The sequence below is a fragment of the Nuphar pumila genome, chromosome 7 (genome assembly GCF_984573655.1).
Source record: "Nuphar pumila chromosome 7, dmNupPumi1.hap1.1, whole genome shotgun sequence".
NCBI classification, from domain to species: domain Eukaryota; kingdom Viridiplantae; phylum Streptophyta; class Magnoliopsida; order Nymphaeales; family Nymphaeaceae; genus Nuphar; species Nuphar pumila.
The window spans coordinates 36,558,645-36,581,248 of record NC_143255.1 but is presented as its reverse complement, the minus strand read 5'-3'; the positions used below and the strand labels follow the sequence as shown (position 1 = coordinate 36,581,248).

At 38.1% G+C, this 22,604-nt stretch overlaps 1 protein-coding gene across 1 annotated transcript; it reads right to left on the bottom strand.

The window, feature by feature from the left end:
• Positions 1–819: 819 nt before the first annotated feature.
• Positions 820–5,860, bottom strand: LOC149831927 (putative protein phosphatase 2C 5). Its single transcript, XM_090014225.1, has 9 exons — positions 5,625–5,860; positions 4,543–4,825; positions 4,154–4,325; positions 3,769–3,922; positions 3,604–3,667; positions 3,337–3,444; positions 3,036–3,161; positions 2,711–2,943; positions 820–1,274 (listed from the first exon to the last, which is right to left on the bottom strand). The coding sequence occupies exons 2-9, from the start codon at positions 4,786–4,788 to the stop codon at positions 1,058–1,060; spliced, it is 1,320 nt and encodes a 439-aa protein (XP_089870351.1). The 5' UTR covers positions 4,789–4,825; positions 5,625–5,860; the 3' UTR covers positions 820–1,057.
• Positions 5,861–22,604: the final 16,744 nt, after the last annotated feature.

The following is a 22,604-nucleotide window of genomic DNA, read 5'->3' as shown; positions in this document are numbered from 1 at the left end:
GGTCTGACATGAACTCTGATCTATATCAGAACATTGGCCTCAATTTCACCCGTTGTCCTATAAACTGAAGTGCATTCAACTGTTTGGATCTTCATAAACGTGTTTATGCATGGCATAAGGCCATCAAAGGGTCCGTTTTTTTTTAACACAACAGCAGTTGCGCAATCTTGTTTAAAGAAGGGGCTTGGCCTTAAGTTTCATGGGAAAAATGCACTCTTGTAGGACATGCTTAGATAAAAGAATTCATTTTCACATATGAAAGTAGATCATGCATGAAAATGAATCAATATTGTTTGGAATTCTATGCATCAGTTTCATTTTTTCATTTTGAACTGTGAGGTGAGATGTGATTTAATTATAGTTTAACGTAATCCAAATTCTAATGTATTAGATGCAACCTTAAATGCATTTGAATAAATATAATTGTCACACTACTAAATCAAATGGTCCTATTTTATACAAAGCTGATTAGATTGCAGCAATTTTGGTGTCCAAGCTGTTCATGAGAGAGAGAGAGAGAGAGATTATTGGTTGAGAAAAACTTTAACCGGAATCCAGTTACATTAATCAATCTGATCCAATGTATATTAGGATTAGGGCAATATTTTAAGGTATGCTTTTAGTGGTGCTTGATTCTGCATAACACGCAGCAAATGCAATTAACAGGAAGTTCTTAAAAATCAAAGAACGAGGCTTTCACTCCACGCAAACAATGGGAGACACAAGAAGGCATTGCATTTTCCATCCCTAATTGTTATCCAAACACACCATTGATCATTTTTATAATAAGAAGCGTAAAGCTGTCTCATAAAAAAAACATTACTCGAATAACTTTCAACTGTGATCACATTCATTTTTCATCTCAAAATTACAAAGAATATATTGAATAAATCATGCCCAACTGCCAGAGTTTATCTTGATCCACACTAATATTATATTATTGAATGAAAAATATTACATACATGGGTTGCCACATTAGCCAAGGGAAATCAAACACTGCTTGTGCAGAAAAATGGATTACCCTCTTAAAAAAATAGAGAGAGAGAGTGTTATGCTACTATACTACTTTCACACCACTAGGCCGTTTGCCCTCCATTGCATCCTTCTTGATCCGGCAGTCAGCACAAAGGAAGGGTCCTTCCCAGGACTTTAAGCTCATCGAGAAAATGGAACCAGCATGAACAGATATACCCTCGCTAGGAGAAAGATCAACTTGACATATAGCACAGGTGAACAATCCAGAGGTTGCATGGGATGTCGAGTCATTCCCCAACCTGATGTTGAATGTGCAGCCAGAAAATCAGATGGAAAAAAAAAAGCATATATCAAATGGAAGGAATACAATTATGCAGTCATAAAGAAAGAACCCAGAAAAGTCTAGTACTATGCATCATACGATTTCCACAGAAAGAATATGCATCTGTAACATTGTTTTCCAAGATGATCTACTTCCATATGCAGTTGTTCCCAACTACCAATTTATGATAAGAACCAATGACATGAACATCTCTACAAGACAAGAATGCTGCAGAAACATGGGAGCAGAACACGAACACAGGGCAGATCAAATTTCCAACTACCAGAGGGTTCGTCCCTCATAACATGAGCAAAGCATTCTGCTGGCAGTATTTTGGACATCAGAAATTCACGCTCAGAATCTATCAATTAGGTTTTCATTCAAAACAAAAGAAATTAGGTCCCTCTCTAGTCTGATATAGGCTAACAATGAAGCAGCCATTCAAGTTTCTGTCAACCTTCCCATGGCTGCTAAGTGAGCAAAAACACATCCCTATTTCCTGATGATTATTGAAGAGTCTAGGAAGGTTGACGAGATGACTCTTCAACAACCATGGAGTTTATTGTTAACTTTCATGTTTTGAACTGGGATTGGCTCATCCCATCATAGATCCCCAGTTACTATTCATATGTTAATAGCAGAACCAAAGCTACACAGAACATTGAAAGACAGCAAAATGTGCATAACCCAAAGAGAACACCAACTTGATGTAATGATAGATGGAGCAAAAACTGAACCAGATTAGGGGGATTATTTCACCAGAAAAGTGTCATTCAAGATAGCAACTGTTCACATTTAGCACTGAGGACCTACCAACAATCAAGAAACATTTGGCAGAAAAGCAGGGGCAGCATCCCATGTTTTACAATGACAAAACTAGAGACGAGGCTCAGACAACAATCATAAATCACCATATGGGTGTGAGCTTGTGGTAAACTTAAGAAACAGCGTTCAGAAAATCTAGGAAGTGCTGATGGAAGACAAGCAGGTGTTTGACAAGATTTCAGAAAAAGATAAACAGGCAGAAACGGCAAAGCCGAGAAGAGCTATTCATTAACAAAGAGTGAAGACAAGATTTGGTAAAAAGGTCCATGAAAAGACTAAGTTTAAAACTTCAAAATCATGGGCACAATGTTAACTGTAGCAGAAAAGGGTAATTAAGAATGGAAAACACAACAGAATAGATTGTGATGGCATTTTTGAAAAAGGGAAAAATAAATACAGAAAGAAGACGACCATGGCAACAAGCATAATGAAAACTGAGCATATAATAATATTTGTAACCTCAACCCCAGAACACTAAGTATTCATAAAAAGGCAGCAAAACCGAATCTCAGACAGCAGAGGATATATTCCCAATTTTACTCCAGAAGATATTAAAAACTAATGATACGAAGTTCTAGAGCAACCAACCTTTCTGCAAGCATTGCTGAGCCTTCTTCGAAGAGCTCTTCAACAATCCCTACAGCAGATAGCTTAGTTGCTTGTTTATTCACAGAATCATGTGATTTCTTTCTGAAGATGAGAGATTTCAATTTATTTTGCTTTTTTGGAGGTGATGACAGTGGAACCGCATGATCTGGAGGAATTATGTCTACGACGATGCAGGTTGTGTCATCTTTCAGACCCCTTGACCGCAGAGCTTCCTGCAAAGTGATCAATATAACATGGCAAAAGATATTTGATCATCATGTTCCATTTACAGAGAAAAAAACTAAAAAAATAAAAGAATTATTACCTTGACGACTTGCCTAGCAGCAAGCTCAGCAGGCAACCCACGACAAGCCTTTGCAGCCATCTCAGAAGCTAAAGCATCCCAAATTCCATCAGAAGCTATTATGAGCCTTCCCCCAGCATTTGATAGCTGTGAAAGCAGACCAAAAATCAAGTAATCACAAGGAATAAAACACAGTAAATGTGAAATAGATGCCGGAAAATCAATATTTTCAAGAGGATATAATGAACAGTAAGCAAACAATGATGCCCAAGAGCTTTAGTTCAGTTAAAATAGAAATTGGATAGGGAACAATACCCAGTACCTTTACTTGTTTAACATATGGGATAGGAACAATAAACTCTCCAACGTCCATGTCTCCAATTGACCTTGAAAGGCATAAACCTCCAGGCCAGCAACGAAGTGGTCCAACCTGTGAAGGATATTATAAGTTGTAGAATGTCCATTGCCCAACATTAAGAAACTAAACATTGCAAGAAATACATGCTTTACTTGATTTAAAATATCAAACAGGGACTCCCATTCACATTATCACATGAACCCAAACATCAATAATAGAAGTTCCTCCCACCTCAGAGCCACCAAAAAGGCTAAGTCGTCCAACTTCACCACCGCTTGCAGTTACACGTTCCCTCCTGAAGTCAAAATAATCAAACAGAAATAGATACAGAAAAACATTAGCACACAATAGAAGCTAAATTTTTTCTCAATGCACAATACATAAAAAAACACCCACTCTTCTGCATTTTCTTCCAGCCTATGATCCACAGTCAGGAGGCAAACACAACCACCCTGAGAGTCCAAAATACAGCGAGAGTCTCCAACTGATGCAACTGTAACTGTCCATCCATCAATGATTACAAATGTCACCGTAGTACCTGAAGTCTCTCCTGGTAAACCCAATTAGCCGAAAGTTAGCCGCATCCTATAAACAGATTAAATAACACATAACATGGAAATGGGCATGAAAGTACATCTCAATCATCCTTTCAAACCAAGGAAGAAGCAACTAACAAGATGGTCATGCAGTAACCAGCACTACTTATTTTATTAGAGCAGGAAATACCAAAGGAATGGTAACACAACAAATACAGGACAACTACAAGGCACTAGGGTCTTGCCTCTACTTTGGAACTCCTTGTCCGTCTTCACAAACCCTGCAACCAATGCACGAGGTAAAGCTTGGAGCCACTCTTCTCTTCCAAGCCCTAGAGGAATTGCACCCAAAACATGATTTAACAAGTTCTCCCGAGTAAAAACAGCTGCAGCAGTCCCATTGTGCCCATCAAAGATCTGAAAAAAATCAACTAACCAAATCAACCTGTATCCATCTTATAAACATGGAAAAATGTTCCCCTAGTCAAGGAATCAAGGGATCATCTCTGCCCCAACCCGTCAAAAGGAAAGAGATGACAAAAGAATCCCCCATTAAAGGATAAAAAAATGCCTGTAAATTATAAAGAGAACCACCAAAACTCGATCCATATCATAACTAAGGAAGGGAACATACAGCGAAAACGGAGAAGTTGGTGGAAGCGTTTCCGGGGACTCGTTGGCACTCGGTCTTTATCAGGAAATAGTCCTCTCCCTTTCTAGACTGAGCTGCACAACCGTACCTAACGCAAGGCTTCTCCATCTTCTCATTTCTCAACTCCCTGCCTATCAGAGCAGCAAGCGGCACCAGCTGCGTCCGTCTCTCTTCACCCATCGTCGTCTCACCTCTCGGTTTCAAGCTCAATATCTCCGAATCACCCATCTATTTATTGCCCAACACAAAGTTTCACCTTTCATGCCTGTTTATAAAAAACCACAGTCGTAAAAACTAAGAAAAAACCCTGACCTTTCGATTGCTTTCTTCATGCATTCTAGTCAGTCAGATTTCAAACACGCCAGAGCCAATGATAGAAGAAGAACAAGGAGAAGAAATGAAAAAACATTTAAATCCTTTTCACGCTCTCTAGCACAAAATCATCAAAACACCTAATTTTTCCCTCAATGCATCAACACCAACCACACATTTCACAATCAGAACCACAAAATCTCACACAAATGAAACAACCGACTTCTTCTTATGACAAACACACAAAAAATACCAAAAATCCACGCTTTTTATGCAACCGACGAAATTTCACCATTTCTTCATCACTGTCCACACAAAGAATGATAAGAAAACCACGTTCCATCCCAAACCCAGGTATTTCTCGGAGTTTGATGATCAAGGGAAAAACAAAAGAAGAAATTTTGTCAATAGTCCGAAAAGTGCAAAGCATGAATCAACACGCATTGCACTCCCCGCCACAAGAAAAAGAAGAAGAAGAAGAAACCTTAAAGACCAAAACTTTCACAAGCAAGTCTAGTTCCCGCCCAAAAGGAAGACTCCCACAGGTCCACCATCAATCCACAACCGAAAACAAACGACCAAATAACAACCATTTCCCCAAATCCGTCTTCGCACAAGTAGGCAAAAAGGAGACAAAAGAAACTCAAACCCCTCAAAAGAAAAACCAAATCCCTAATCCCAGAGATTTCACCAAAAGACACTGACCATCTCAAAGAAATAAACGGAAAATGAGAAGAAAATCCGAGACATACCTTCCGATCAAGAAAAGGGAAAGGAAAACCGAAATCGGAGATGTACATTCCCGTTCCTCCATGATCCATTCACCCCCTCACACCCAACAAGAAGAAGAGGAGAAGAAGAAAAAGAAGAGAGGCTGGGAAGTCTAGATCAGGAGGAGAAGAGGGGGAAGAAGGGAAACCCTAGATCTGAGAGAGAGCTCTCACGAAACAACTGTACCCAAATCACCGTCACCATCATCCCCCTAACAACAGAAAAGGTATTCCCACAGGAAAACCATTTCAGAATTACGTTCTGCGACAATAATCCGACACGTGGAAGGGCCGCCGTGTTTGTTCCCAAGATTTCCCTGACCTGTAGGTTGACTCGGGAAGGTGACCTCTTTGTTGGCCAACTGGCAGAGAGATGTTGCAAGAACTTGATTTTTGGGTTTTACCTGTTACGTACTACGAAAGTTTTTTAATATTTTATGTGAGAAGAAAAAGGATGTCTACGGCTTTGCTAGGATCTCTGAAAAGATAGTGAAAGATGGGTTGGCTAGAATCTCTAGATATGTTTTTTTCGGTGGTTTTTTTTTTTCTGTGATTTTTGTTAAAATCATCCAATGTAAACGCTGGCTGTACAGCAGGAGTGTCAAAACTTTTCCAAAAGATTTTGTGAAAGAGGAACATGGCAGAAAAGGGAAAAGGTAATCACTGTGAGAAAATAAATACTTTTTTTATGAAAGAAAATTGAAACTTATTCTTAATATTTTTTATTTAAAATTGGTGTCAAGCTGTCAGTTACCCCACCTGAGGTTTAACAAGGGACGAGCCTATTAAGGGACCAGGTTCTCCGCGAGGGTTCCTCATTATATATATATATATATAATTATTTAAAATTATGCACATATTTTTTTTCTATAAAAAAACCCTCAGGGCCTCACCCAGAACAGAATCACTAAGGATATGTCACATGGCTTGTCCAAGATTGGACGAAATGAACAAAGAGAAAGGAACACAACATTGGTTTTGTTCATTTCGTTCTTTTTGTTTCAAATCCAACAAATGTCCGTTGTTTGATTGAAAAAAAAAATAAGAAGAAAAAACCCCAATAAAAAAGAGAACCATAATCAATAAAATCAAACAAAAATCCCTAATATAAGAAAATGCTCACATATGAAAACCTAAAAATACCCTAAAAAGAAATTTGATTCAAACCGAAAAAAGAAAGAAGAAAGAAGAAATAAAAAAATAATAAAAAAGAAAAGCAGAAACCTTGTCGGCGACCTCATCCCAATGGCCTCGCAGCACCTTGACGACGGCCTCGCGTCACATTGACGTCGGTAACCTCAGCACCAGTGACCCCTTGGCTGCCAAGGAGAGAGAGAGAGAGTCGAGGAACCCCTACCCCCCCCCCCCCCCCCCCCCCCCATTTTTTTTACGTGTTCCTTGTGTCCAAGAAAGGTGTTACAAAAAGAACACCTTTTTAAGAATGCTGCATAGCATCCATTGCATCCAACGTTTGTTAAAATCACCGTCTCCCGCATCCATTTCGGGCAGAAGACAGTAATTCAAGCATACCTTAAGGGGCCGGCCTCCCTACAAGGTAAAACTCGAGGTTTGGGACATGACCACCTAGCCTTAAGGTTCCCAACCGTGTAAAAGCAACATTAGAGTTGGGTTCGATCCTAGGCCTTCAGCTTGATACAGGACCTCACTTACGATATACGTACTCATCTTAGCTCACTTTCCTTTTTCATAGGGTTTTTGCTCAATACTCAGATATTCTTTTAATTGGCAAGTAGCTGACTTGAGGTAAGGCACAATAAATGAGCAAAACAAGTCAAGCTTAGGCTGTTCAAACTCGGCTCATTTACATTCAAATTTTTGCTCAAGTTTGACTCATTTAGCTCATTAGTGGTCCGATAAGTTAGACTCACCAAGCTTGTAAGGTCAGTCAAGCTCGAGCTGTCCCATATTGAGGATGGAACCCATGGCGGCGTATGGATCGTAAGCACACTGCCTAACCAATTGATCCAGGGATCACAATATTATTTTTGACATAAATGCGAGGAAAATGATATGTATACTCATCTTGACAAGATTGTACAAGCTGAGCCAAGACCAACACCCATGTTCATGCTCACCTTAATTAACCTACTCAAGCTCCTTGTGGTGGCTCGGGTTGCCATGCTCATTTGATGAGCTTAAACATACATAATCGGAGCTGAACTCAGCTAAACCATGAGCAGTTCAATTCTTTTACCAACCTATGTCACAGGGACACGTCATTTTGGTGGTGTGTCTTTGGTAACATGCTCTGACATGTGGACATTGACACTGATATGTACAGTAAATATTTTAATATAAATTTATTTTTAATATAAAAATACCAAAAATAGTTTTTATTTATTAAATTTTAAAAAAATTAGTGTCATCGTATCCTATGTTTAAAAAAAAATCAAACTTTTGAGTCCAATCCGTGTCATGTGTCTTCGTGTCTATTACTTTTTTTTATATATATACTTACATGAGTAAACTACTCTCAAGATCAGAGACCTAGCCATGCTGGCTTTGTTTGCCTGTACTTACGATCGTTGTTGTCCTGATAACTTGAAAGGCTCTGCCTACCATTGCTACCGTTGTTGTCTTGATAGCCTAAAACTCTGTGAGTTTACCTCTTGCTTTTATAGAGTCGCCATGCTTCTGCTTGAGTAAGTTGTGATGCTCATGATATTTTAACCAGTGTTGTGAGAGGCGTAGCGTACGCCTCAGAGGCGAGGCGCTACTGAGGCTTTGCTGTGATGCGCTTAAAGTAAATATAAAAAGTTTCTAACCCAAATCTTGGATTTCTGGGTTAGAAGCAGCCATGTTCACCATAATAATGATGAAATGTTTCACTAGTGCGAGGCGTTGAGTGTGATGCCACATATTTTTACGATATTTTTGATAATACCACATATACTTGAGAGTCTCATGTTGTGAGAGGTGTACGCCTCAGTACCTGAGGCGTATGCCTCAGAGGTGAAGCACAGACTCAACGCCTCGCTTCGCCTCATCGCATTTAACAACCTTGATTTTAACCTAGACCACCTGCCTAGCGGCCTCGGTTACATCTCACTATACCAAAACCCCTTTGGAGCTGCCACCCTACTTAAAGTTCATTCATGATATACAAATTTGGCCCTTTAATTTGAGAGAGAAAGGTTTTTCTAGAGAAAGAGAGAGAGAAATAAAAGGAAAAAGAACTCTTTTTAGTATCCTACCGATCCAGTACCATTTGGTCGAATTTGGTAAACGGTTTCATATATATGGCCATGTTGAGTTATTACAATGTGCAGTTATGATTTTTAGTTCAATAGTTTTGTACTTTTATAGTACCAAACATAAGTGCACACGAGTACACACACATATATATATATATATATATATATATATTTGTAGACTAGTTATATTTTTTTTGAAAGGCAAAACTAGTTATATTGATGTTACTACTGTTTAAGTTATTGAAATGAGCAAAGCATGCATCCTCAAAAGCATTGACATATTTTTGAAATACCTAGTCATTATTAGGCTGTCACAACATTATACCATGTTTTTCAATAACTTTAAAAGTTTCTATCTTCTATTTGTAATAACTATATGTTTATATATTATAATGTTAAATTATTTTTCATATATAAAAACTTTAAAAAATGTGTCATCATGTCCAACTTTTTATGAAAATTATGTGTTCGTGTCTCCAATCCCCATCATACGACATGGCTCCACCAATGACACGAAGCAGGCATGAATAGGCTATTTTGCAAGAGTCCCAAAACAATTATAATAAAACATTGTCCATGGCAAATCAAATATATAATATGTTCATGTTTGTAATTGAGATTGCATGTTTCATTCTCAGACCACAACCTTGCATTATGATTTCATTAACTCCATTATTGGAGATGAGTTCCAAATAAAATATAGGCTTTTAGATGCCATGTTTGAAAGCCACAAGAAAAGTGAAAATCAAAATGTTGTCCAAAACCTTCAATGTGAATGATTGAAACATTCTAGTACCTTAAGGACGGCCTATAGTTGAATACTTAATTTTTTTATTTGGTATGTGCAATCTTATACAAAGTTGTGGTCATGGGTATATTCTTTCTGCAAGGAGCTATGCTTTATATTGGCTTATTATAATATATGCCGTTTGTATTATGTTTAAAGACTTCAAAAATGAAGGTTTAGTGTTTTACTATTTGAGGATGTTGTATGACTTCTATCTACCAAGTAAGAACATCTGCATTAGAAGACATTAGCTAAGGTCTTTTTTTACCTTGCTTTATAATCAAATAAAATGATTTGTATTTTTCTTTTGCTTTTCAATGTGTTCTTAAGAAAGCCAATTTTGCAAAAGCACCCTCTCAATACATAGGGCTGGATGAATTCTTATACTGCATAAATATAAAAGTTTTCATAGAAAAATTGAACCTTCATATCATGTGGAGTATGAGACATAAGGTGAGGAAATTTTTACTACCATCGCTCAACCTTTGTAGGTGGAGGAATTTTTTTTTATGTACGGAGGTGATTTTTTTTTTTCAAAAATATCAAAATTTTTAATGTGAAAACTTTTCACTAACGGGAAGATTAATTTTTCATATTTAGTACAAAATTTCCTATATATATATATATATATGGGTAAATATTGGCTACTAATTAATGAAGGTACAAAATTAATGAGTAAAAACCACTTTTTTCTTCAAAAAAATCCATTTTTTGTAGATCAAATGTGACAGAATCTACATGGTTTGTTTAGTAAGAAACTTGTTTTGAATCATGTGATTATGACAAGTAATTAGGTTTTTAAAAGGGTTAAAAAATCAATGGCCCACAATGTGCAAAAATTTCATAACTCAAAAGATTACATTTTTACATCAGAAAAGCACGATCCAAGGCTTGATCCTTAGCAAACAAACCATGTTGAACACATCTATGTGGTTAGATTGAGTCCATACAACTTGTGCCTATGATTTTTAGCTCATTAGTTTTGATCCTTCATTAGTAGCCAATATTAATCATATATATATATATATATATATATATATATATATATATATATATATATATATATATATATATATATATATATTCAAAATGAGGTTAGGCAGATCCCACCAGTTGTACTTGGTACCATTGGGTTTTGAACTTTCAACCTCACAACACATGGTGACATGCACTAACAGCTCATACCAAACAAGGGGAAACCCTATAAAGGCGAACTCTATCTTTTCCTTGTCCACCACAATTTGTAAGGTTTTCTTTTATGTTAATACTTCAACATGCACAAATATGAAATATCCAGGATATGGAGTCCTTTTTTAGCTAAAGTCAAGGTTAGGTTTGATTATCATGGTTCACTTTCAAGATCACAAGTTGACCATACAATAACAAAGACAAGATTGATGCCAAACAGCTTTGCATTTTGAGAAATGTATATAATACCTTTCTTTTTCATCTATTTTACCAAAAAAGGATTATAGTATTTATAGTTTCAAGTGGCCAAGTTTAACATGGTGTGTTTTTAATCTTTCCTTCTTCATAAAAAAAAAGGTGCGTTTTTAACCTATTTATTGTCAATTTGATGCAGCCATGAATTAGAAATCACATCTAAATTAAACAAACAAGAAGAAGATGACCAAAGGATGAGGATTAAGATCCAAGATCCGATCATCCAATTGAGTTTGTAGTTAGTATTTATCATTTGGGTTTTATCTTTGAGATTGCTTCATAACATGGTGTGTTTGCTTTCGTATTTATGTACTAATTAAGTGGAGAACCGAACAAACTGGTTTGTCCATGAAACGAGGTCCCAAGTCAGTACATAAGTCCAACTCCCAGTTTCTTTGGGTCTGGGTCTGGTTCTAGCCCAAGGACCACTGGTTCCTGACTTAGTGGACCCTGTTCTCTATCTAAGTCTATTAATTAGGTTGGGTTCAAACTCCTTTGTTTTGGTCTCACTATATCAATCCAACTCTAAATCGGACCCTAATGGAGCTCCAGTTTCAATTCGAATAAGGTTAAGACCAGACCCAATATAATCTTGGATTTGGATCAGGTCTAAACTAGACCTTTTACCTTCAAAGTTCAATCCAGTATCTGACCTATCCTAATCTGGGTTCGATGACTCAATATCCTTTCGATCTAGTTACGATCCAACTGGATCCTTACCAAGCTCGTTATCCTTGCCACCCAAACCTAAATCCATTATATGAACTAAACCTCACCAAACCCAAAACCAGCCTATCCAACCTCTATCATACCCACAACCACCCATGTATCCTATACACGCCACCTAAGCCTACCCCAATACAACCCAAACCCTATTATTGGACTTTATCAGAACCCTAGTCCACTTCGTGCCCAAATCCACAACTCGCACTATAGGGCAGCTAATTTGGGCAACATGCACATGTATCAAGTAGGGATGGCAGTGGGGCAGGGGACAAGGTCTCCACCCCCGCCCCGCCTCAAGATTTTATCCTCCACCCCCGCCTCCATCCCCGGCGGAGAATGGATTTTATTCTCCATCCCCGCCTTCATCCCCGTTTCATGTCCTCCATCCCCGGTTCAAACGGGGATGAGACGGGGCGGGGCGGAGATATTGCGGGGAAAAGTGGTCGGGGCGGGGATGAGGCAGGGATCGTGGCGGGGACGGGGCGGGGCGGGGAAAAGTGCACGTCCATCCCCGCCTCCACCCCCAGACGGGGATTAACTTTAACCTTCGTCCCCGCCTCCATCCATGTTTCATACCCTTCATCCCCGGTCCAAACGGGGCGAGGCAGGGCCCCGCTTTCCCCCGGTCCACTGCCATCCCTAGTATCAAGGGCAACACAATGGGATTAAAGGCCACTTGATGTGCCACTTGGCCGCCCACCATCGAGGCCCCGCTTTCCCCCGGTCCACTGCCATCCCTAGTATCAAGGGCAACACAATGGGATTAAAGGCCACTTGATGTGCCACTTGGCCGCCCACCATCGAGGCCCCCCAGCTTGACATGTGGTTCGGGATGATCAAGCAGATCTATTTTTGGATCCAAATGAGGATGCAGATTTCTGGCATGAGTATCTAGCAGGACTAGTTGTGCCTCGTCCAAGGTGACAAACAGAACATGTAGAGACCTATGGCATCAAGATGGACCTCCCATAATTTAAGGAACAACTTGATGTTGATATCTTCTTGAATTAGAGGTTGGCAATGGACACGTACTTCACTTCTCAATAGGTTCCATAGCAGTGTCGGGTTGCACTTGCCACGATCCGCCTATAAAGATTGATACTGTTTAGGTGAATTGATTTGTGCCAGATTCATGAGGGTCGTGGACTAAGGCTTGTAAATTTTTTTTTTTTACTCTTGTAGGTTTCAAAGTCCGTGGCCAAGTATAATGTGGAGTTCCATCGCCTAAACCTTCAAAGTCAGGTTCAAGAGACTAGGACCAACAAGTCACCAAGTACATTATATGAAACTTCATTCTACTATTTATGATGAGATGATTTGTCTCATGGTTTCGAATGTAGATCGAGCAACTCAACATGTGATGTCCATTGAGAAAAAACTCAAATACGTCAAAGAGTGATTTGCAGGCATCATTGTTGTCTTGGTCCAAGGATGCTTTCTCAACCAGAGAAGTAAATTTGGACCAGAAGACCAAAGGGCACCGAGACTAAGATCTAGGATCCAATTGGGTTCGTAGTTAGTATTTAGTTGGGTTTTATCTTTGGGTTTGCTTTTGTATTCGAATCTTATGTAACATCTACCATAAAGTTAGGTTTTTCTTTTCATGTTGTAAATGCTTGTTATAGGATATTTTAGGGTTGATGGTTAAAACTTGATATTTTCTTATATTTTTTTGTATTAGTTAATTTGATTATTTTTCATTGATCTTGTTTGATAGCGTAATACATAGGAGTAGCGTAATTTAGTTGTTTCTTCACAAATTCAACATCATATTTCAATGCCACAAATCCTAGAATCATAAACAACATTTAAAAATATAAGTAGTATATAGAAATATATAGAATTATAAAAATGTATTAGTTCTCAAAAATAAAAAGTTGCTAATATTGTGATAATATTTTGATAAAGTTATAATACTTTTAAATAAGTGATACTTGAGAATATCTTTTGATTTTTTTATGAATTTTATGGTTTTAAAATTATTGCTAGAAAACCACAATACTTTTAGTTGAATTTGCATCATGTGGCCTTCTTTAGGGACAATCTCCTAATTAATATATATTACATAAGTTGGGAGTTTAAAGTTGTTTTGTTTTTTAAAAAAAAAACTTGAGCATTTAGCGTTGATAAACATGACAAATGAGCCAAACTTGAAGTGTGTTCAAGCTTGGCTCATTCTTGCAGCAGGACATGAGAGTTCAAGCTCATAATGAATATGAGATAAACAAATCGAGTTCAAGCTGGCTTGCTTACAAAAAAATATATTGTTTTAGAAATAGAAGAAATAGGTTTACAAAAAAAAGAAGAATTATTTCAAAGCGAGAAGTAACAAGATTTTTACCATTAATCTTATTTTTTTTCAAACTAAACAATTCAATCATATGTTCTGCATATACTATATAATGTAAAATATATCTAAAATATATCTTTTACTACATAATGAGCTCATATCAGTTGATCCAAGCCAAGCACCTATGCTCAATAATTTTACAAGTTAAAATGAGCTCTTTACTAGCCAAACATGAGCCGAGAAACAAGCAGCTTGGTGTTGCACCCTTCGGATTGTTCGATGTAGAAGGTTCAAAATTTAGACTGGTAGGGAGCGTCGGGCTAACAACATACAAATATAGCAGTTGGAGCTTGACAAAAGTGAGCGGATCATACATGCGATTCTTGGGCCTTAGGGCCTACGACTGACATGCTTGGGGTTCTGAACCCTGATTGAAACAATGAGTAAGTGGCCTAAGGTTGCTTGTGATTACGGGTTAAGAGATACAGGGAGAGACTGGGTCAAATAGCTAGCTGGGTAGGTGCAGTTTGAGTCTCTGATAAGCGGTTCAGGTAAGAATTTTGGTTCAGATCTAAAATGACTTGCACTACGATTTCTTGGGTTACCTAGGAACATGTGTTAAGGTCTAATATAGGTGTAAGAGGCCAGGGAGATCAGGCTGGGTCATTGGAGAGACTTGTGACGGTGAATGGGTCAAACTGCACCTCTACCGGAATCAGTTGGGTGTAATTTTGATTTTTTTTAGGGTTTCGAAAATATGTAGGAACTTGTCGAAGGATGGGGTTAGGGATTAATTAAGGAGTGTTAAAAGGTTTGTAGTAGTTAAGAAAAGTACCTCACACAGACACATGATTCACAATGTAGAAGTTTTGATCGAGTAGCTAGAAGAGCTAAACCACACATACAAGGTAGGGAGAGCTTGAGTTCTTACTGATGGATGGACGACTAGCCTAAGGAGGCCTTGGTCTCCATGTAGATCAAAGAAGAGAGAGAGAGAGAGAAAGAGAGAGGAAGTGAGAGAAAGATGTCAAGGAAAAGGGATGTTTGAGAGAGAGAGAAGGAGACGACTAGAGAGAAAACAAAAAATTAATCAATCTTATTCATTCATTAATTAAATGGGGTTCTCCAGGCTTCTATCTATAGCTAAGGACTGGAGTCCAATCTTAATTAATCCAACCATGATTTCTACAATCCACAAAAAAGACCTACTGTAAAACAAAACTAGACTAGAGAAAAGATTCCAGAATTCTATCCTGACATGACTTTTTATTAAGCCTAATTTTTTAAAATCACAAAAAGACAATTAAGTAGACTTAATTGAACTCTTGACATGCAGGAAAAGTAGGAGACGTTTTAGGGAGAGGGGGTGGCCCCACTTTGTGGCTCCCACTGGCTTGCTCTTCTTTGTTCTAGTGTTGACACATGTCATATGCTAGAGATGTCATCTCAACTCCAGAAACTTCGTAGGACATTGACACTCGTCTTGAGTAGGGTCCACTCTTGATCCACCATCTAAAATGCCATATCAACATGTGTGGCTCTCACACTGACTGGGTTGTCCACCTCAACACTATATTTGGGGCACCATCTAGATCGAGATCGTTGGTTGGATTTGGATCTCATCTTGGGTCTAAAGTTCTAGCTAGATTTGAGTGAGGAACAACTACTTGACCTTGATCCATACATACCTGACCTACTTTAAAATGAAATGGATCAAATACTAACATCAAAACGTAAGAACCCTCTACATTTATTCCATTGAAGCAAGAAATCAAAACATTAAATCTCACTAAAATCAAAAGAACACAAAAGTAAATTAGGGCCAATTCTGAACCGTAATACTTTCTTGTTTCCCACTTCCTGCCCTAGTTGGGATATATATGAGAGGAGTGATCTGGTAAACAATCCTAACAAATTGAACAAGAAGTGTTCAAGCTTGGATCATTTATGTGGCAAATTGATTCGAGCTCAAGCTTATAACGATTGAAGTTCGAGTTGGCACATTGTTTAAAAAAAAAAAATAGGTTTCAAGCTGAAGGTAGCAAGATTTGACTTCTCAAGCTCAAGCTGACTTTATTTTATTTATTATTCTTTTGGCTAAACCAAATAAAGTGCCCCTATCACCAACTGCACATTGGCAGACCTCCAGTTAAGAATGCAAATGAGTCAAATCTAAAACAGACAAATATATAAGATGTCAGATTCAGGACAGCCAAAAATTGCAAAACCTCTAGCCTGGATCCGATCGATTTGCTTCCCTGCCTCCAATTGATGAAACCCTTGATGTCCTCCTCGTTCACAAGAGAGTATACCTACCTTCGACATTGCAATGAGGGATGTCTCCCATGACATCCCGTCAACTTGGTACGTGCATGAGTTGCCCTATTAGATGAGCAGAACCCTTATCAGCAAGCTCAAGCAGACTTGCATAAAGAGAAAATACATTGTTTTAAAGTAAGAAGCACTATAGTTTTAACCCTAAACCTATTACTTGCAAGCCAAACACTTTACTGTTATCTACACTGCATTATATGATTTAAAACATATCTAATTTATAATTATTATCACTTCATCAGCCTCAATGAGTTAAGCAGAGCTGAACACCTGTTGTTCGTGTTTGGCCTGTGGAGCCTATTTTATGAGTTAAGCACGAGCTAAACCATGAGAGACTTGTCTCATTCCTCAACTTGACTGAAAAGATAGGCATCGTCTCATCATGCCACACAAGATGTTTGCATGCAAAAGTGGCAATTTTTATGTTTTGTTTGAGAAATTAAAAGCCCAATTCCACGCAATAGTCTTTTTTGTGAAATATAACCCTAGTCTAGAGCTAGTAAATGAACCAAGCTGCTCCTAACTTGACTCGTTTAAGATGAGTAATGAACTTGCTGGACTTTGCACTAAGCAAGCTATGTTTGGTTATATCTCATGTGATTTGAAATCACATGATGGAATATGTAATTGGAAATTATGACTTCAAATCACATTTGATTCAACCACATGTGACTCCAGGATGCAAGAGTTCAATTCTTCTCCTACTCCTGCAACAAAATATTTATTCAAATGAGCCGACTCCAGAGTTCATGTGAAACTATACAACCGGAGCTAGGCTTGCATTCATTATGAGGCGAGCTCAGTCTTGGGCTCCAGCTTCCATTGTACCAAATCAAGCCGTAGGTAGCTGGTTTGGTTAAATAACGTGTCCGTTAAACACCCACCCACAAAAAGGCATTCTCTCCCCTCACAGGTGAAACGCTTTCCCATGGGGATTGGGGAGATGTGTCTGCATTTTCATAAGAAAACATGATTTTTGCATTAATGATGAATGAGTGCATCCCAGCTCTACTTTCTCATGGGGATGTTTGTTTCACCCCGCGAGAGAAAGTGGCATTCTTTCTTATAAAAGCAGGCCTCTTTCACAAGAAAAAGCTGCAACTAACACCCCTACGTGGATCAATTTGATTCTACTCCAGCATGATTCGGTTACATTTGCATACTGGATTCCTAATAGATCCGAAGGGTATTACTTTTGGATCCAACCCAGATTTGAAATCATAACCTGATAAGACAATATGGGCCCGATCAGGGTCACACACTCGAGTTGGAGCTCCAACAAGCTTGCATGCATGTCTGTAATTAGGGGTGGTCATCAGTCCGACCCATCCCATTCTAGACCCATTTAAAGCTCGACCCATCGGGTTTTAAGTGCAGCTCAGCCTGGAGATGGTTTGGCCCATTTATTAACTCGGGTTTGAAGAGCAGCCCATGACCCAGCCCGGTCCAAACCCATTTGTATGTTATTTTGGAATGAAGTTGGTAATTAAATTAATTCTTATAATACTAAAAGTAATTAATTAAATAAAAGATTAATGCATTCATCTAATTATCTTTCTATTTCTCATATAATCAATGCAACTAATTAGGTAAATAGTTACATGCAACAGCTACTAAAAATGTAATTAACTCAGGTTTATTGAGTCGCCTGGTAGCCCGTGGATCGACCCGAGCACGACCTATGTATATAACGGACTGGGTTTTGGCCCGATAGCTAAGAAGTCATGCCCTAAAACCTTGACCCAAACTCGACCCATGGTGGGCCGGGTCGGCTTGGCCCATTGGACCGCCCGACCCATTGCCTACCCTACCTGTAATGGGCCTAACCAACTCTACCCATTCTTGGATCTGGATAGGGATTTAGCACTTGGATCCCTCTCTGGTCTGACCGAGTGCCCTTGTTTGAAGAAACCTGGAACTTGAGAGAGAGAGAGAGAGAGAGAGAGAGAGAGAGAGAGAGAGAGAGAGAGAGAGAGAGAGAGAGAATGCCTTCTCTTCAAACGGCACTTCCGCCCGAGCTCACGAACAATGTCATCAGAGTAAAAATTATTTCCTCCATTAATTTGACAAATAATTAGAATTCTTCGCTGTTTTCTAACATAAAAAACAATATCAAATGTAAAATCCGAATTCATTTGGTTCAAAAATAGAACCAAATGGTGTTGTTCTATGACCGCTTGATGTGCTTTGGAATTTTTGGGTTGAAAGCGTTTAGAAAATTGTGAACTTTAAGTTTTGAAAAAGCAGTAAGATATATGTAATAGTTGAAATAGTTTACTTGCTTAAAATCATCGACAAATTCTTTGATTTGTTAATGTTTTTAGAAAAAGAATCATGAACTTGGAGTTCATGAGTATACTATGGGAGTAATTAGGCGATTTTCAAAAGTTGGAAAAAGAAAATCTTTTGAAACTCCTCTAGATGGAAGATTTTCTTTTAAAAAGTACTTAGAATCTCTAAGTGTATGTAGTTTAGGAAAATAAAAGAAATCTTAAAGGGGTGAATTTATTATCGGATCTAGATCCATTATCTAGCATATGCACCAAATGCAGCAACAACCTGGTTGATCTCCCAAGAATAAAGATAAACACGTTAACCACATTTGCCATATGCACCAAATGCAGCAATCGATCTCTCAGGGATAAAGATAAATACCTTAACAACATTTGCCAAGGAGATACACCAGATAAGAAAGCAGTTAAAGATAATGGTAAAAAGAAGTTAGAAAAGATAAGAAGCATACCTTATCATATAAAGAATATTATCAGGATCAAAATGTAACAATTATAAAACAATGTAAAAATGTTGAGGAAAAGCAGTGAAAATATATCGTTAGCCTCGTGGACATAGACACAATTGTTGAACCACATACATCTCGTGTATTCATTTCTCTTTCTTCTCATTCTATCATATCATGTTTCATTTTATCATTAGCCTTAAAATTTGTTTATGATATCAAAGCTAGAACTATGAGTTCGTACGGTTCATATTCATGGTTGTTGTTTCTTCCTCAACGAAGTTTTTATACCCAACAACATTGAATGTTGCCAATTTCGTGTCACTAAAATTGACACACACTAACTATCTACTCTGGAGGATGCAACTATTGGGATTGATAGAAAGTCAAGATCTTCAGGGATTCATTAGCCATGAAACCCTCTTCCCAGAGCAGTTTATAGTTGATTCCAATGAAGTTTGCACTGAAAATCCATATTTTATTGCATGGAGGAAATCAGATCGGCTTCTACGAGGTTGGATAATTGACACCTTATCTGAGGAAGTTCTTGGATTTATTGTTGGGCTTGACACTGCTGCACAAGTGTGGTCAACCCTTGAAGAGGCATTTGTTCTTGACTCTCAAGAGTGTGAATGCTATCTACTGCAGATATTTTAGAAAGGTAGTCTTTCTCTCTCCAAATATATAGCTTTCTTCAAGAATACCTGCGATGAGCTTGTCGCTATTGGTAAACCTGTCGATGACAGGAACAAGGTGTTCTCGCCTTTAAACGGTCTTGGACATGAATATGAAGCATTTGTCATATCAATGATGAAGCCGCCAATTCCTACATACAAAAAACTAGTTTCCTTGCTTCAGTCCCACAAGACTTTTAAAACTCTTTAGACACTTCATCAGGACCATCGTCTTAATCAAAATATGGCATTTATAAGCCAGCGTCAAGATAAAAATTAAAACAACAAGAGAGGAGGTTTTCAAAACCGATTTTTGTCTTGAGGTTGAGGTTTCTCTCAAATGGAAAATCAATCATCACACCAAATGAATAAAAAATTCTAGAATAATCAAAATCGACAAAATAAGCAAGGCAATCAATAGAAGGATAAGCATGTAGTCTGCCAAATTTGTTCAAAATCGAATCACACTACCTTGAAGTGTTACCACAGGTTCAACAAAATGTACCAAGTTGGCGACATTCCTCAGGCATTGGCAGCCATGTCTATTTTGGATAATCAAGATCATGCTTGGTTCCCTAACACGGGTGCAAGCTCTCATGTCACAGCCGACCCAAGTATGCTTCATAAACTTAATCCCTATTTCGGTCAAGAAAGAATAATGGTGGAAAATGAAGAAAACACCTTATAACTCATGTTGTCTCGGTTGATCTTTAAGTAGGTCAGGAAAAACTTAGACTTGATAATGTTCTAGTTGTTCCTGATATGAAGAAAATTTGCTTTCTGTTAGCCAATTAATATATGATTAGCCCTTTTTTTGAGTTTTACAATGATCAATTTCTTATAAAGGACAAGGTGACTAAGAGACAAATAGCTTTGGGGCGTAGAAGCGATGACCTCTACATCCTGAAACCTATAAAGAAAAAGGCTTTCTTTTTAAATAAACATTACAATATGAGCAAGAAAGATTGGCATCACCGGTTGGGACATCCGAGTATGGAGATAGTCAATTTTTTGTAAAATAAAAGCTTGATTTTTTTTTGAAAATAAAAATAGAACCTTTTGTGAAAGTTGCATCATAGCAAAGTCAAGTCGACTCCCCTTTAATAGTTCTGAAGTATCTTATAGTGAACTATTCGAAAAGATTCATTGCGACATTTGGGGACTAGCTCCCAAAGTTTCTCATCAAGGTTCCAAATATTATGTCATTATGGTTGATGACTTCTCCAGATATGTTTGGATATATCAGTTAAAATTGAAATCTGGTTTTCCTAATCAATTTTTTGAATTTCATAAGTTGATTTCAAATAGATTCAATGCATTCATTTAAATCTTTTAATTTGATGGTGGCAGGGAGTTCATGGGGCATGAATTTCAACAATACTTGAGAGACAATGGAATTCATCATAATGTTTCATGTCCCCATACACCCGAACAAAATGGACATGCGAAAAGGAAACATCATAGTATTGTTGAACTTGGCCTTGCCATGATCTTTTATGCAACTTTACCTACAAAATTTTGGGTGGAGGCATTTTTCACAGTAGTTTGGTTAATCAACCGTTTACCTAGCTCAACATTGAAGATGGTGTCTCCATATGAGAGACTATTTCACAAGAAGCCTGAATATGAATACCTTCACATTTTTGGGTCAAGATGCTTTCCGCATTTGCGAGATTATGCTAAGAATAAATTCTCTCTGAGATCTCTACCATGTGTGTTTTTAGGATATAGTAATCATTATAAAGGGTATCGATGTCTTTATGTTGATACTGGTCGAGTTTATATCAGTAGTCATATGATTTTTGATGAAAGTTGTTTCCCTTTCAAAGATAGTTTGTATAATGGCCATGATCTTTCTTGTTGGCAACAAATTAAACAAAGTACAATAGTACATATCGACAACCAAAATCAAAGCAGCATTCCTGATTCATTGTCAGCTAACACCCATCAACCAATAGTTACAACGCAATACATTGCCAATGCGGATCACCCGAAAAACATTGCTACTGGTCACAACCCGGATGAGCCTCAACAACAGCTGCCCATGGCGTCCATTCACACCGATTTCCCTAATAACTCAGCCCTACCTGTCACTCCTCATACCTCATCAATCCCATCTTTTGTTTCTTCTCATCTTGTCATCCCCTCTAGTAATGTTCATCCTATATTGACTCGCGCCAAGGTTGACATCGTTAAACCCAACCCAAAATATTTTTTAACTGAGTCAGACATCCCTCTTGAGCCCAAAATTGTTAAAGCGACTCTCTCTCACCCTGGCTGGCTTTGCTCCATGCATGAAGAAATGAATGCGCTTTCCCACACCAAAACTTGGGAACTTGTTCCTAAGAGCCTCGACATGAACATAGTAGGTTGCAAATGGGTCTTTAAGACTAAGCTTTATGTTGACGACTCCTTAGATTGACTCAAAGCTCGCTTAGTCGCCAAGGGATTTACACAGCTTTCCAGAGTCAATTTTATTGAGACATTCTCATCTGTTATCAAACCCACTACCATTCGCATTGTCTTGTCTGTTGCCTTAGCTTCTTCTTGGCCCATTCACCAACTTGACATAAAAAAGTCTTTCTTCACGACTCACTTGATGAACTAGCCTTCATGGACCAACCACATGGTTTTTGTGACCCTTACAAACCCACTCATGTGTGTAAACTTCACCGTGCATTATATAGGTTGTGCCAATCTTCTCGCACGTGATTTGATCTATTCAACATTTTTTTTGTTAGGCATGGGTTTCTTTT

Coding starts and splice junctions, on each gene's coding strand:
- LOC149831927 (XM_090014225.1), bottom strand. CDS start 4,788: ATGGGTGATTCGGAGATATTGAGCTTGAAACCGAGAGGTGAGACGACG. Junction 3,445..3,603: donor GCCTTTTTGGTGGCTCTGAG/GTGGGAGGAACT, acceptor TATCCTTCACAG/GTTGGACCACTTCGTTGCTG. Junction 3,162..3,336: donor CATATGTTAAACAAGTAAAG/GTACTGGGTATT, acceptor CTGCTTTCACAG/CTATCAAATGCTGGGGGAAG.